The sequence below is a fragment of the Sesamum indicum genome, linkage group LG12 (assembly GCF_000512975.1).
Source record: "Sesamum indicum cultivar Zhongzhi No. 13 linkage group LG12, S_indicum_v1.0, whole genome shotgun sequence".
Classification (NCBI taxonomy): Eukaryota; Viridiplantae; Streptophyta; class Magnoliopsida; order Lamiales; family Pedaliaceae; genus Sesamum; species Sesamum indicum.
In genome coordinates this window covers 1,629,869-1,644,882 of record NC_026156.1, presented here as the reverse complement: position 1 = coordinate 1,644,882, position 15,014 = coordinate 1,629,869, and the positions used below count along the sequence as shown (strand labels likewise).

The 15,014-nt window shown below is 37.9% G+C and overlaps 4 protein-coding genes across 5 annotated transcripts; 1 reads left to right on the top strand and 3 right to left on the bottom strand.

Annotated features, from left to right (window-relative positions):
- Positions 786 to 3,824, bottom strand: LOC105175007. Of its 2 annotated transcripts, none has more exons than XM_020698351.1 (4): positions 3,659 to 3,824; positions 1,664 to 2,445; positions 1,346 to 1,544; positions 786 to 1,255 (listed from the first exon to the last, which is right to left on the bottom strand). In XM_020698351.1, exons 2-4 carry the CDS (start codon positions 2,403 to 2,405, stop codon positions 991 to 993), a joined length of 1,206 nt encoding a protein of 401 aa, XP_020554010.1. In that variant the 5' UTR covers positions 2,406 to 2,445; positions 3,659 to 3,824; the 3' UTR covers positions 786 to 990. The 2 variants fall into 2 exon arrangements, with proteins under 2 accessions (XP_020554010.1, XP_011095603.1); XM_011097301.2 differs by having other exon boundaries at positions 786 to 1,264; positions 3,659 to 3,820.
- LOC105175006 (uncharacterized protein At4g26485) lies at positions 4,681 to 6,653 on the bottom strand. Its single transcript, XM_011097300.2, has 4 exons — positions 6,408 to 6,653; positions 5,552 to 6,317; positions 5,238 to 5,436; positions 4,681 to 5,141 (listed from the first exon to the last, which is right to left on the bottom strand). The coding sequence occupies exons 2-4, from the start codon at positions 6,090 to 6,092 to the stop codon at positions 4,871 to 4,873; spliced, it is 1,011 nt and encodes a 336-aa protein (XP_011095602.1). The 5' UTR covers positions 6,093 to 6,317; positions 6,408 to 6,653; the 3' UTR covers positions 4,681 to 4,870.
- LOC105175005 (NDR1/HIN1-like protein 13) lies at positions 8,251 to 9,889 on the top strand. Its single transcript, XM_011097299.2, has one exon. It carries the CDS (start codon positions 8,676 to 8,678, stop codon positions 9,423 to 9,425), a length of 750 nt encoding a protein of 249 aa, XP_011095601.1. The 5' UTR covers positions 8,251 to 8,675; the 3' UTR covers positions 9,426 to 9,889.
- LOC105175004 (fructose-bisphosphate aldolase 5, cytosolic) lies at positions 12,489 to 15,004 on the bottom strand. Its single transcript, XM_011097298.2, has 3 exons — positions 14,531 to 15,004; positions 13,135 to 13,817; positions 12,489 to 13,040 (listed from the first exon to the last, which is right to left on the bottom strand). Exons 1-3 carry the CDS (start codon positions 14,673 to 14,675, stop codon positions 12,678 to 12,680), a joined length of 1,191 nt encoding a protein of 396 aa, XP_011095600.1. The 5' UTR covers positions 14,676 to 15,004; the 3' UTR covers positions 12,489 to 12,677.

Below are 15,014 nucleotides of genomic sequence, written 5' to 3'. Positions count from 1 at the left end.
AGTATGATTTGCAGGATTTTTTCTTGTGCCAAAAGACTGATCTTTTTCTTCTCCTTCGATTTTAAATGCAATGACGCATGTGCCATCGACATATTAGGCTGGTTTTTGGGAAATGTGAGGGGTAATTCTGGGAAGGTGAAGAGTGTGAGTGCATGGTTGGAACTTGGAACTAAAATCATGCAACTGGCTGGCCCATTGGGCTTTGGCTTAGTACATAAGTTCTTCTATTAGCAGTACAACACCTACTAAAAGGGTGTGCTTCACTTGCTTGTACCTTTTCCTGTCTTTTCTTCCCCAGCTTTCCAGTTGCCTGCGGGCCTATATAATGTCAAATATTTCCAAGTATTGATGATGTAATCTATACTCCATTATTTACCCTCCTAATTTATTTCTTTTTGTATTTAATTTAATTTTATTATTTATCTAATTAATTTTTTTCACACTTCCAATTTTGTGAATCTCGTAAATATAGAGGAAGTTTAACTTTTTTCCAAAGTTCAAAATTCTCTAAAAAAATAAAAGAAGAAATATACTTGCCCATCGAACCAAATCATAGAACCAACATGTTTCATTTGTCATATAATTTTATTCATACAACAAATACATTATACTTGTTTTATAATTGATTCAAACATGACATATTTCAGTAATAATTCCCCACAAAAGAAGATATCACAAATTGATTTTATTTACCAAATACAAGCACATATTACTTTTTCTAAATTATTCTTTAATATAATTATAGTAATATTAAGTAATTATCATATAATTATCAACAAATCATATTCATGATTTAATGCAATATGGAATCAATTCATTCAAACACGACTCTTACAAAGAAAGAGTGATAGTGAGGGAGGGTGAGATACATATAGCACGTAAATTACCATTAGACAAGACATAGACAGCCCAATACCACAGCACAAAAACACTCAGCACATACATTTATATATACACAAATTGCAACTCATAAAGAAGAATTTGGACAGCTTAGTAATATTTAAGTCCAAATTTGTAGGTCTTGCTGGGATTGCAATTGAAGTTGTTGTCCCCTCCAAATCCACACTTGGTATTGTAGCCTGGATAGTCAAGATGATTGAAGTTCACGGCCTCAATCAGCCTCAGTCTGTGGGAGGCAGCCACCGCCTCCAGCTTCCATTCGATGTGGAAATCGTTGGTCTTGTGGGATATGTGAATCTCACCTTCTTCACTTATCATCTCCTTCGCGTTCTTCAGAAACATGCTCACTAGTCGCCTGTGTCGTCTACACATAACAACAGGAAAATGTATATGTTAATTAATGGAGGCATTCAAAGTTTTATAGTGACCAAGACGAGTGGCTGACCGGAGCTGTGATTGCCGCGACAGGTTCTTGAAAAATCCGGCGAAGGGGAAGTTGAAAATTATTCGGTCGAATGTAAGGTGTCCGAGCAGTTCATGAGTAGCCATTTGGGTTGCGTCGATGCCGTGCATGACCTTGCACCCCCTGATCTTTAATTCGTTAATGTTGGATGCCGCATTCTCATAATTTTTCTTCAAAAATCCTGACGAAATTGCGCCACCAATTAAGCAGGGATGAACGGGATCGGGTGTTGACATCAAAAGACAAGAACAAACGCCAGGGCAAGAATCGAAAAGGACGAATATGAAAATTGAATCGTACCTTTAGAATCGAGAGAAGTAGCAATGATGTTGGAAGCCCAGCCAAAGGCCATAGCCAGACAAGTAGAGAAGGAGAAATCTCCCTCCCCGACCAGCAGTATGCGGTGGCAGCTGCTGTAATGCTTAATCCACCGCCCTTCATCCACCACCACGCTACTCTTTATCATCACCTTCTCCTCTTCTTCTTTCCCTTCCGACGACTTCTTCCCCCTATTCTCTTCCACAGAATCAGGGACATTTCCCTGACCAATTTCCTCTATAAAAGCATGAGCCCTGTCCACTATCGCCCCCGCGTTCTCTTCCACAAAAACAGCAGAATTCATCATCTCCTCGCTCGCGCTGGTTTGGGCCATCGAGTATGCAGCACGCGCAGTTTCCGGGGCATAGCCCACGGATGAATCATCACCAGGCGAAGAAACCAGAAGGGCTTGAAGCAATAATGGATCATGGTCTACGCTTGGCGCTGGATTCTGAACAGGAAGAACCGGGTCCGCAGTTTTTCTCGGCCTCCGAGAGTAGAAGATGAAGCGGAATGTCTGCAACAGGCCCTTTCCAGCTTTGTAGATCAAACTTTGAAAAGAAAACATCTTACGCAGCCTTTCCGAGAACCTGTTGGAATCGCCATTGCAGGGATAACGATTCTGGCTCCGGTGAAGGATAGAATATGGATAAGTTGGGCTTTCACCTTCTTCATTTTCTGTTTGATAGCCCAAGAACCTTTTAATGCTGTAGAAAATTCCCATCTTTCTCGATCTTCAGAACATTCATAGGAATGGAACAGGCCTGCAAGAAGAGAAATGTACTTTAAATCAAAGTGGGGGGTGGTTTCACTTTTACTCTTACAGGGGTTGGTTTCTCACTGTAATTAATCTTTGCAGTAAATTTTTATGTTCTCGAAGAGAAAATGGAGGACGAGTGGCTGTTGAGTTACCTTTCGTCTCTGCTACTTCCCGAGGGTCTCTCGTCTTTTTTCGTCTCCTCTTCCCGTTTGGTTGTGTAATATTATGATGGGGTTCCATTTTTATTTTTCTTTTAATTTTTAGTAAAGAGGAAAATGATTTTAATAAAGTGTCTAATGCAATTTACCCCTAAAAAATGAAGAATTTACCGTCTTAACAAAAAAGACAAATTGTTTCAATTTTAAAAATATAGAAAGATAAATTGTTATATTTTAAAAAATAAAAAAAAAATAAATTACTATTTTATTTTTTATAGAGAAATTATTTATTTTTTTGAAATATCACAAGGTGTAAATTATATTTTTCCCTTTTAATAAAAGGGATGTTTCATAAATTGCAGCTGCAATTTCATACAGTCGGAGTTTTTTCTAATTTTGTGTTATTTAGTATAAGGATGTTCAGAAGAAAAAATAGAAAAATAAAAAATACGTAATTTTATTTTTTTGGTTTTGAAAACTATTTTCAATTAATTATGATAATAAAAAATAAATTATAAATTTAAAACTATTCACTTAATGAAAATGAAAATTTATTTTAGGTAAAAGATTCTTTTATAGCACAATATATTATAAATAAAATATTTAATTTGAAATATACACATTGTGTATAGCAAGAATTCTATACTTAATCCTTTTAATAATTAAAAATTGTAAGTAATATGTTTTTAATTAAAATAAAGATTAAAATTATTATATAAAGATTTATAATACTTGAACTAAATGCCCATCTACTCTGTATACGTACCATCTAAGATCCACATACGTACTCAGCATTTTATTCATCAAACTCAACTGAAATTCAACACAATATTTTCTCTCCATCAATCCTTTTCTTGTAATTATTTTTTCAATTTAAATTGCCATATTCTCAAATTAAAACCCTCTTCCTTAAGTCCAATGCATAAAGTAAAACAACTGAAGAGCAGATCAATCAATCATCACAACTCATTTAAACATCAAAATACGCATTACAGTAATAATTTGATGCGAAATAGTGATTTTCCAGCAAATGTGATAACGACGACAATGGAAGCTTACCCTGTTCACAAATGGCTGCTAGACGCGATCATGGTCGTCGGCGATGAGGATCGATCACCGGCGACTGCTTCCTTCGACGAGAGTTCACTAGCAGAGGCCGATCAAGATGATGAGAAATACAAAGTTGAGAGAAGTAAAGTGGATTTAATTTAAGTAAGGCACAAGACTTCAAGACGAAGACTATAAGACCAACATAAAAAATAAAAAAAAAAAATCATTCTCTCTTTGTCTTTAATTTACTTTGGTTAGGTGGTAGAGTTTCCCTTTGGACTATGATGTCAGGATTGGTCATGTCGCCCACATCATCCCTCCGTACAAATGTAAAGTCATCCACTACCAAAAGTCTGTCTATTCTATTCTTTAATTCCACACTTTGGAATATTTATCTATCCCCACAATTATGGTAATTAAATGATGAAACTTTGGGTAAGAATTAAAATATTAAAAATTATAATTATTTTTAGGCTCAAGGGTTGTAATTGGAATTTAGTAATTGTGAACGATGATCATGTTGTCACAAATACGAGGAGGGCCGCAAACGAATAACATTACATCCTTGTTAAATTGGATTGGTCTTCATTGATTTTTATAGAAGGTGAAATCTCTTTTCTATTTAGATTCATAACAAAATATAATTATAAAATCAGACAGAAGTTGACAGGAAGACATAAACATCGACTCACAATGGTAATGGTAAATGGGTTCACATATATATATAAATATATATAGTCCACCTAACTTTTGGAAAGATGATATAATTACAGCAGCCAAGATTGATAATTGTACCGTGATATGAGTGGGCAAAGCAAGAAAGTTAAAAGCAAAAGTATCAGGGAGCAGTGGAGGAAGAAGACAGACTCGACCCCTTGCTTCCAGGGTAAGACACACATTCAAATCAACCTACAATTTTAGCAAATCAAATGACAGTTTTGAAATAATGAGTTTAGCACTCTAGAACGAAATTCACCAATGTATGGTATGCGGTCTTATTTTTAAATTATAGTTGAATTTAATAAAATCACTTGACACAAAAACAAAACCGAATTTCGATAAATATGTTAGACATAAAACATGGGCGCCATAGGAAATCGGAAGAAAAGGCAATGCAACGCAAACAAGATTGTCATACAACGTATAGCTCGGGGATCAGCATTCTTAGTTTAGGAATATACATAATTTGTTGTAAACAGGATGAGTTTCTGATGGGGAATTTCAAGATTTAACTCCAAATTTGTAAGTCTTGCTGGGGTAGCAGTTGAAGTTGTTGTCGCCTCCGAAACCATACTTAGTGTTGTAGCCTGGATAGTCATGAAGGTTAAATTCCGCAGCCTCTATAAGCTTAAGCTTGTGGGACGACGCCAATGACTCCAGCTCCCATTCCTTGTGGAATCCGTTGCTCTTGTGAGTTATGTGAATTTCACCATATTCACTCATCATTGCTTTTGCGTTCTTCATAAACAAGCTCACCAGGCTCCTGTGATGTCTGCATAAACATATGAACAACCAAGGAGACCATGCTCATTCTTGAAAAATTTAAGTAGAGATTACAAGAATAGCAGGAGGAGGAGCACAAACTGACCCTAGCTGAGACTCGCGTGACAGACCCTTGAAAAATCCTGCAAACGGGAAGTTGAAAACGATGATGTCGAATTTGATTCCTTCGAGCAGCTCATGATTCGCCATTTTGGTTGCGTCCATCTCATGCAGGACCCTGCACTTCCTAATGCTTAATTCCACTATGTTGGACATGGCATTCTGATAATGCTTCAACAGGAACGCTGAGAAAAAAGCACCAAAAACATCTTCCCACATGAATAATAGCCTATGACTTGCAAGAACTGAAACGCATCATCATGTATGGTAAAACCGAGAGGCGGATTTGAACAATTTTACCTTGCGAGTCCATAGACGTCGCAACCATGTTCGTCGCCCAACCAAAAGCCTTCGCCAGGCAAGTTGAGAATGAAAAATCCCCCTCGCCGACCAGCAGAATCCTGTGGGCGCTACTGTAGTGCTTAATCCATCTAGTCCCCTGCTCCGGCGCCGCAGCAGTACAACTGATCTTCACCTGCACTTGTCTCTCTTTTTTCTCAACTGAACATGACCCAATTCCAATCCTTTCCGAAGGGCGGTAAACATCGTTGTTTTTCTTTACAGAAACAGCTGAACTCCCGACCCCAAGATTCACATTTGTTTCTGCAAGTGATGGTGATTGTCTTAAGCTGGGCACAGTAATGGTTAAATGCTTGGTCTGCAGAGAGCGAGTTGAGTAGTTCCCATCCCGCCGTTGATGAGAGGACTCGAGAACATTAACCCGACCCGAATTTTCACCAGCGCTCTTAGAGTAATAGTTGTATGGATTTCTTGGCCTTTCATTCTCCTCTTCATCCGTTTCACTATCCCAAGACCTGATGACACTCTGCAGAAGTCCCATTTCCCCGACGCCAACACAAATTCACTCAGGAGACGATGGGCGGAAAAGGGGGAATCTATACAACAACTATGATTTCAGTCTTCATTAATTACACGCGTTTCCTTTCTCGATGCTTTGAAATTACAGGCGGGTAATGACGGCTAATTAAAGTCCCAAACCACCTCCCATCTTCCTCTGCTTAGTTACTCTTTCTTCCTTAATCTAATCAAGGGTTATCCATTTCCACTGTCATAAAAACACGCAACATTCAAGAAACAGCAGAGCAAAGAGGTAAAAAACAGTAGTAGAACAAAATCAGTATGAAATATAACTAACTATATGTGTGTGATCACGTCTGTCAATCTGGGCCCCTGAGGCAATCATCAACAGCCAAGAAAACAGAAATTCCCGCCGCCGATCGCATCCTACATTAGTTCAATCATCGGAGAACTGATTTATTAGGTTAAACCCAGAGTAGAATCGGAAAGATGAACAAGGGAAGCAGCATAGAAACTGCAGGCGAAGTGGATCGACGATGACTGCACAAGTCTTCTTTTTAACAACCAACTATACTTTAATGAAAAAGCATATGATAACTTACGTCCCAGCAAAAGGGGAATCATAGTACTGTTTGGACATTTGTTATACTACCTCGTATTTTTGTACAGTCGATCAAGTCTACTACTTCAGGATGGAGTAAAGTTTCGTAGATCATTCGGCACCGTACATACGCATACGTACTGTCCGTACATACTGGGGTCGAGTAAGATCAAATTTGTTGGCTTCGTATCAATAAATAACTAAGTCAATTAAAAAAATGTATACATATTCTTTAGAATTACATACACTTAACACATCTAAACTATGGCTAATATTACATATATACTCTTAAACTATAACATGTAACAAAATGCTTAACGTTATTGTTCGTTATTTAAAAATATTGTTGTTAAATTTAAAAAATTACCAATATGTCCATTACCGTAAGTCAAATATAGAATCATTAGCCATGTCATTGTTCACGTCGAAATTCAATTGTTCTGGCAAATTTGGCCTTCTGTGATAGAGGAATAAACATGTCAATTAAAAGCGTTAGGGTTCCAACTAACATATATCACCACACATTTATTCACAGATCATAATTCATTTTGAAACTATTCATGCAATCAATCAGTTAAACCTGTAATTTATACATAGAATAATAAAAAATAATTAACAATTGACTAATGACTTGTCAATAGTCTACCAATGATGAATTCAATAAGCTAAATAAATAATTAAAAATTAACTCTTTTACTTGACTGGTTGACTTCTCTAGCACAGAAGATCAAAATTATAATAATCGAACTTTAACGTAAAAAATTACATGTCGAACTACTCAACATTTTGCTTATTTACAAAATGTTGGTAATTTGTATTGATTGATGATTCGATGTACTATTTAGTTTTCGAAATATTGATGTAGTGATGTAATTATCACTTTAAAAAAAATTCGATCGGACGCAAAAACTTTTTTACTGAAAAAGAATTAACAATAAATCTTGATCTTGTTTTATAATTAATTAACAATAAATCTTGGTTGAAGCAAGTGTAAAAACATTAATATAATTGGAGACGAAAAGAGAGTAAATATGTAGGAAGTTGCTCCATTCTTTTCCACAAGATGTCCCAATTCCATTGGGTTTGAAACTAATCACCACCCACCATTTGTGACTGTCTCTAGTTCAAGAAAATTTGGATTTGAACACGAAAATTTTCACTGCTAGGTAAAATTGACCCACTCGTATACTTGCATAGAGTTTTACCATTGCGTCAATTCTTGGGATTGTAACTACTGCATTCCAACCGAGCAAAATTTTGCATTCGAGCCTCATGGATGTAAACATCCATGTCGGAGGCTTTCCCTATTTTAAAATGCAATGTTCGTCATATTCAAATTTACTTGGATCATAAATATAGACATGAGATTTTGAAGAATGATTTACCGCCCCCCAAAAAAAAGTTATTATTGACTGCTTAGTATAAGTTAGATTTTGAGATTCTAATAAAAGATGAACATGGACCACATACATAAATTTTCAAGAAACGTTACCATCAATATTGATTCCCAAGTAACCTTAACCACACTGCCCACCTTTCTTGGCTTACTACTTCCTTAATGGGTAAGCATGCATGATATAGCCAATTTATAAAAATACACATCCTTTGGCTACGCGAGCAACAAGTCGACAGGCGTCGGCCGTTGATTTGGTCGACCTATACCCCAACAAGCGACAGGTGGACGTCTCACTTGAAGAAAGTGAAAAAGGGCACAAGTCCGCTGCCTGCCGGGGGATTTCCTTTGGCGTTTTCTTGATTCAACACCAAAAGCAACAAATAATTCATGCTCATACATCTACCTAATACCAACTTTAGATCCCAACACTCTGCTGCTTTTCCTGTTTTCCAAACAACAGTTAGCCCCCCACTATCATTCAAAAGCTTCTTCCTTTTCTTTACCCTCATTGCTTTCTTTCCCATACTCCACTTTCAAGTTTATTTAATAAACAAAATCCACTCCATTTCCCTTCTCATTCCTTCCCACAGAGGATTTTCTTTATCAAAATGCATCCCCTTCCATCGCCCCCACCATGCACACCTCCTTCTGTCAGGCAAACCAAGCCGTCTCCTCTTTATCAGATTGTCTTGCCAATGCACGCCAAGAACCAGCAAGATTTGACGTCCGACTCGCTGCTGCATAGCGGCAAGCTTAGAACAAGAGAGCCACCCATTCTCAGGCAACCTCGAAGGACAAAGCCGATAGTATGGTTTGGTGCAGTCCTGTGTATGATGTTTAGCCTCCTCCTCATCTTCTTTGGGGTTGCTACTTTAACCATATTCATTGCTGTTCAACCAAGAACTCCGGTTTTTGACACTCCAGCAGCAAGCCTCAGTGCCATCTACTTTAGCTCGCCCGAGTTTGTTAATGGTGACATAACATTTCTAGCTAATTTTTCGAACCCGAATAGGAAATTGAGTGTTAGATTTGAGTACCTGTATGTTGAGCTCTATTTCTCAGAAAGTTTAATAGCAAGTCAAGTTCTTCAACCCTTCAGTCTGAGTCCTGGACAGGCACGCTTCGTGTCGATCCGCATGCTATCAAACATGGTCCACGTACCACCAACTCTAGCTATGGAACTTCGAAACCAGGAGCAGAGGAACAGGGTCGTCTACAGCATCAAAGGAACTTTCAGAGTGAAAGTTAAGCTAGGTCTAGTTCATTACTCTTACTGGATGCATGGGAAATGCCAGTTGGAAATGACAAGTCCCCCTAATGGTATCCTGGTATCCCGTAGCTGCAGAACCAAGAAATAGAGGCAGGAAGGCTTTCCATTTGCTTTGCCCCTGTTGTTCTCATACATTTAGGATTTGAACATAAATCCAAGTTTTTATAGTACACTGTATTCATGACGAACAATTCTTTTGGAGTGCAGAGATCAGCTTAAAAGGGATGAAGGAGTCCCTCGTTACATTAAAAAAAGTTGCATCTTATCTATTGATAGTGCATGTCCATTGTTAATCAGATGAGACAGGTGAAACAACTATATGAACCAGAATAGCCACTGAGTCTTCATATTGTCAAAACTGGAAAACGAGAAGAATCCAACCATTTTGTTCAATGAGTACATATATGTAATTATCAAGCCTCTGTACTGATAAAGCTTAAAAGCGAAGAAAAGACTCTCTCTCTCAAAAATTATACGCTCAGAGGCAAAAAACAAGAGCTATTGTTTAATGGAGTTTGGAACTTATCCACCTTTATACAAAGATTTTGAATCCGTTCGGATTTAGCACTTTGTTTTCTTTTTCTTCCCCTCCCAGAGCCTCAAATTTTCTAATGCTTCAGTGGTTTAAAGAATCTGGCTGACCAACATCACACAGATATACCATTAGGATTAAAAAAAGATTCAAAATCCCCTTTTCCATCTGATGTTCTTATACCACGTTGCAGCGATCCTAAGCCATTTTGCAGATTCATCTAATAACAGCAAATGGAATTCTAGTCAGTAGCATAGCAAGATAAACTTAGTTTTAAAAATCAATTACCAAAATAAGGTGGTCTTCATCCAATTGATATCTTCAGGTCCCACATAGACAAATTCTTAATTTTCACCCTTCTGTAGCACAACTTTTTCAACAAATCAAACTTTCTGTAGTATTTCCTGCCATCCAACTGATGTCTACCTTGTCTAAGAAAAAGTTAAGATATGAAGCCCACACACCAAAATTGAATGGAAATTTAAAAAGCTAAGAGAAGAAGGCCTGGAACAAAGAACATCAAAATCTCAAACAAAACAGGGTAGAAGGCAAAACCTATAAATTGACTTGAGGGAAACAGAAAAGGAAATCACTCATCCAGCTAGCTCAAATGTAATCAGGCATCAAAGGATTTGAAGATACAATTTTTTTATGATTTTCAAGTATAAAGACAACTCATATCTATAATTTCAAATCATAAGTATCAGTCAAAATAGAAACAAACAAACCAAAAACAAAAAAACCTCTGTCCTTGTAAAACTGTCAACTTCTGCTGGTGTCTTTGCCACAATCGAGAATGCATGCAGTCCGCTTTGCAATTCATCTTGCAACAAGCTGTAAATCAATCTATGCCTCTTAACCAAACTCTTTCCTTCGAATTCTTGAGAAACCACTTTTATGTTGAAATGTGTCTGGCCGTCACTTCCTTTAACAACAGCATGCCCAGCATGCTGTGAGAGATATCCCAATCTCTAACTCAACAGGACTCATATCTTTATCCAGAGTCTCCTTAATCCTCATCCCCCTACTGCCCAATACACTCCCATGCTGTGAGATTGAATTTCAGATGATCTTCTTGAGCTGTGTTGGTGCAGCAAGGGGTTGAAGAGGCGAATGATGATGAAATTGGCTCTTTAGTTTTCATGTCCAGGAAAACACAGCAGCCAGAATTTTTCTCATGATTGCTCAGAAATTTCAGCGACTGTTGGAAGTCCATTTTCACATTCTGAGATACTACACAGAACTTGCAGTGGTTTCATTATTATTTTATTCCGACTACGTTGTGGTGTGACACGAGGAAGATGGCTTCTATTTTGCTTTGGGCTTCTCTCTCCCCCTTCTGACGCCCACTTTATGTCAGCCGAACGATCATTATGGTAATAGTCGGTGCCTTATAAACTCTTTAAGAGAATTGATTGAATTTACAATAATTAGAGAGGGAGTCGGCATCTAAGTTGGGATATTATCATTTAAAAAGGAGAGTGATATCAACTCAATCAATTAATTAATAACACATCGTGTTCTAATTTAAAATCCCAAATTGAAGCACCATATCATTTATCCCAGCTTATTTTCCAAAATATTTAGAGCATTCTTATTTTCACCATGTAAATTATAATATTCTCACCACTTTAGTTTATAAATTCTTGAAACTTTTCACTAACTTATTTTTAGGACCAAATGTAATACTTTGAGTTCCAGAAATACCTTACAGTAGTTTGGAACTTCAAAAAATATTCAGCACGTGAACTTAATTAGTCACACATTCCATGAAGAGGTTTTATGTTTGCTTTGAGTATTATAAACTTTGATGTGCATATATATATATATATATATATATAAAAGAATCATAGTTTATCTCTAGATACTGCTTCGGTTATCAAGATTAAATGCAATTTACTCTCATGTGCTATGAAAAATGAGAAATTTATCCCTTATGGAAAAAAAATAATAATAATTTACCCTTATGTGTTATTAGAAATAGAGCAAATTACTCCCCGATGCATTTTGTGTACAACATGCGCCTTTTTTTTTATTTTTTAATTTAAAATTTAAAATAATATTTATATTCTTATTTAATAGCTGCTGGATCTTAATTATCTTAGGTCCAAAGTTAACTAATAAATCAACATGTAAATTTTATCTATTTCCAATCAACGATTTAAATTTAAATAAATAAAAATAAAATATTTTATATAATTAGATTTGAATATATATATATATATATACTTTTATAATAAACCTATTTACACATATATATATATGTATTTATATATAGTCTATATATATATATATATATAGAGAGCGAGAGCGAGAGAGAGAGAGAGAGAGAGAGAGAGAGAGAGAGAGAGAGCGCGGACTTGAGTTGGGGCTGGGGCTGAGTCTTGGAAATAGCGGTGGCGGCGGCGGCGGGGGGGGGGGGGGGGGGGAGGGGGAGGGGAAGGGCAGATCTGGGCGAATTTTGCTATTTTTGACAATATAAGAAGATAATTTGCTGTTTTATTTTTTACGACGGCATAAATTTCTCATTTTTTTGCATTTTTCCCAAATATATAATATCAATAACAATTGATTCAAGAACACATATTTACATACACATGCAGGCAACAAACAAATCAGTAATCAAAATGCTCAAATCACTCTTCAACTTGGAGACTGAAAAACATGAAGGTATATCAGAATTTGGGACAGCCATCTGTAAACTATGTACCAGAAACAAGCTTGGAAAACACCAGCCAAAACATAACTTTAAAAGACTTAGTTTAGTTAAAAACCCTTTTTCCACCTTGGGAGCAAGAGCCTGATTGATCAGTACTTGTATCCTTTCTCATACAAACTCTGAGTGGCCAAATCACCACCACTCCCTCCGGTGTACTTTCCCAGCGTCGCCTCCGAATTAGCCTTGCACCTCGCCAAGAACGCCGCCTGTGCTTTCTCCACATTCTCCTTCTTCCCTGCCCACGTCTTTAGCGTACTCTGCTGCAACGCACGCCCGAATGAGAATGAAAGCGTCCATGGCTTCAGCACATCCAACTTGTTCATTGCGTTCAGATTTACCGTCGCCTCTTCCTCGCTTTGCCCTCCTGACAAGAAGACAATCCCTGGCACAGCCGGCGGCACAGTCCGCCGCAGCGCAGTAACTGTGTACTCGGCAATCACTTCCGGAGCAACCTGTTAGTAGTATATATATGTGAAAAATGCGTTTAATTCTATGGCAATTAAAATCCGGCTTCATTTTGAGGGAAAAGATCCTGTTAATTGTTACCTTGGGGCTGTCGGAGCCGGGAGTGACCATATTGGGCTTCAAAAGAGTTCCTTCCAGAAGCACGTGATGATCATTGAGGGCCTTGTAAACCGCCGCCAGGACGGTTTCGGTGACGGCGGCGCATTTCTTGATGTCATGGCTTCCGTCAGTGAGAATCTCCGGCTCCACAATGGGTACGAGCCCGTTCTCCTGGCAAATGATGGCATAACGAGCCAACCCCTGCGCGTTCTGCTGAATGCTCAATTCAGACGGCTCGCTCGGACCAATCTTGAGGACAGCGCGCCACTTGGCGAAACGGGCTCCGGCCTTGTAGTACTGCTGGCAGCGCGCGCCGAGTGAGTCGAAGCCCTGAGTGGTGGTCTCCCCATTAGTGCCGGCGATCTCCACGGTGCCCTTATCGACCTTGATGCCGGGAATGACGTCGTTTTCCTGGAGGACCTCGACGAAGGGCTTGCCGTCGGATGTTTTCTGGTAGAGGGTTTCCTCGAAGAGGATGACGCCGGAGAGGTAGGAGAGGGAGGAGGGGGAGGTGAAGAGAAGCTCACGGAGGGCCTGGCGGTTGGATTCGATGTTCTCGACGTTAATGCTGGCAAGGCGCTTTCCGATGGTGCCCGTGCTCTCGTCGGCGGCTAATATACCCTTTCCCGGGGTGGCTATGTACTTTGCGTTCTTGATCAGTTCCTCTACACAAATGAATTTTCAATCAGCAGACAAAGACAATTATATAATGCAGTTCTGTAACATGCCGTTTTTTTATTTGTTGTTTGTAGTTTCTTTGTATTAAAGGGTTCATGAAAAAAAGGTTTAATTTGGATGACTGTTTTTTGTAATTAAGATTATACATTTATTTAAACTATAAAATATTTTCTTTCACTTTTTCTCAATAAAGAAATTCTTACAAATACAAAATAGTAATGCCCAAAATATTACTATGTGCTCAAAAGAATAAATTTAAATAAATAAAATTGATAATTTTATTGCAAATGGAAGTAGTAAACTCAATAACATTGGTATAATAAACCAGTACAAAATGGAATATAAAGGGTAAAAAGAATTATGATCATATTGCTTTCAATACGATATGCTAACTAACAGATCGTTGTTCATATAAATGAATTATATATAGAAGCATATTTTATCATAGCTTAGTGAGAAGTAACATTTATGATTTCACTTCACTACTATAAAACAAGTGACAAATCATAAGACAAAACTAATGTAGTCTTACAGTTTGAATGTGTTGTGAATAAGTGGTTTCTTGAACATGGGTGGATAAAAGAAGCTTAAGTAGAGGTGGCAGCAATGCATACAAGAAAAGTCTCACCACCATACCATGTGATGTAAGCCTAGTCCCGACATGGATAGACAGACAGATAGATAGCAGCAACACACTTACCAGCGTACTTCCCCACGAAGGCAGACATGGTTGTTCGCAGGATAAGTAGAAGTGATAAACGGACGAATTTTAGAAAACAAGAAGCAAAGGCTATTATATATAGACAATGAAATTTGACGGAATATTCCAACATGATCCACCCCATGCACACGTGTCAGAAGAGGTAGCCTAACGAAGGTTATCGTCCCTGGATAGAGTAATGAGTGATCTGTCTCGCGCCCAAATGGCAACCCCATGCCCATTATCCTACTCTCCCCCACTAATCCTTTTCTTTTCTTTTCTTTTCTTTTTTCTTCACTCTCCCAATCACTAATTCCAAACAACAATCAATCTTTTGGCGGGCTCTATTAATGCACTGATGCCGATGTTAGCTGCCTACACAGTTAAGTTACCCCCACCGTTTTTTCTACACACATCACACATAGACAGTACACTTCTGTGCTTCATGGCGACCCTCTGAGTTTCACTCTTCTCTATTTCTTAA

Excerpts from the sequence above, each read along its gene's own strand:
- LOC105175004 (XM_011097298.2), bottom strand. The coding sequence starts at position 14,675 with ATGGGGTGGATCATGTTGGAATATTCCGTCAAATTTCATTGTCTATAT. Across the intron at positions 13,818-14,530 it reads CTTCGTGGGGAAGTACGCTG|AGGAACTGATCAAGAACGCA; the intron begins GTAAGTGTGTTG and ends TCATTTGTGTAG. Across the intron at positions 13,041-13,134 it reads CCGGCTCCGACAGCCCCAAG|GTTGCTCCGGAAGTGATTGC; the intron begins GTAACAATTAAC and ends TACTACTAACAG.
- LOC105175006 (XM_011097300.2), bottom strand. The coding sequence starts at position 6,092 with ATGGGACTTCTGCAGAGTGTCATCAGGTCTTGGGATAGTGAAACGGAT. Across the intron at positions 5,437-5,551 it reads GACGTCTATGGACTCGCAAG|CGTTCCTGTTGAAGCATTAT; the intron begins GTAAAATTGTTC and ends CTTTTTTCTCAG. Across the intron at positions 5,142-5,237 it reads TCACGCGAGTCTCAGCTAGG|ACATCACAGGAGCCTGGTGA; the intron begins GTCAGTTTGTGC and ends ATGTTTATGCAG.
- LOC105175007 (XM_011097301.2), bottom strand. The coding sequence starts at position 2,405 with ATGGGAATTTTCTACAGCATTAAAAGGTTCTTGGGCTATCAAACAGAA. Across the intron at positions 1,545-1,663 it reads TACTTCTCTCGATTCTAAAG|GATTTTTGAAGAAAAATTAT; the intron begins GTACGATTCAAT and ends CAATTTCGTCAG. Across the intron at positions 1,265-1,345 it reads TCGCGGCAATCACAGCTCCG|ACGACACAGGCGACTAGTGA; the intron begins GTCAGCCACTCG and ends TGTTATGTGTAG.
- LOC105175005 (XM_011097299.2), top strand. The coding sequence starts at position 8,676 with ATGCATCCCCTTCCATCGCCCCCACCATGCACACCTCCTTCTGTCAGG.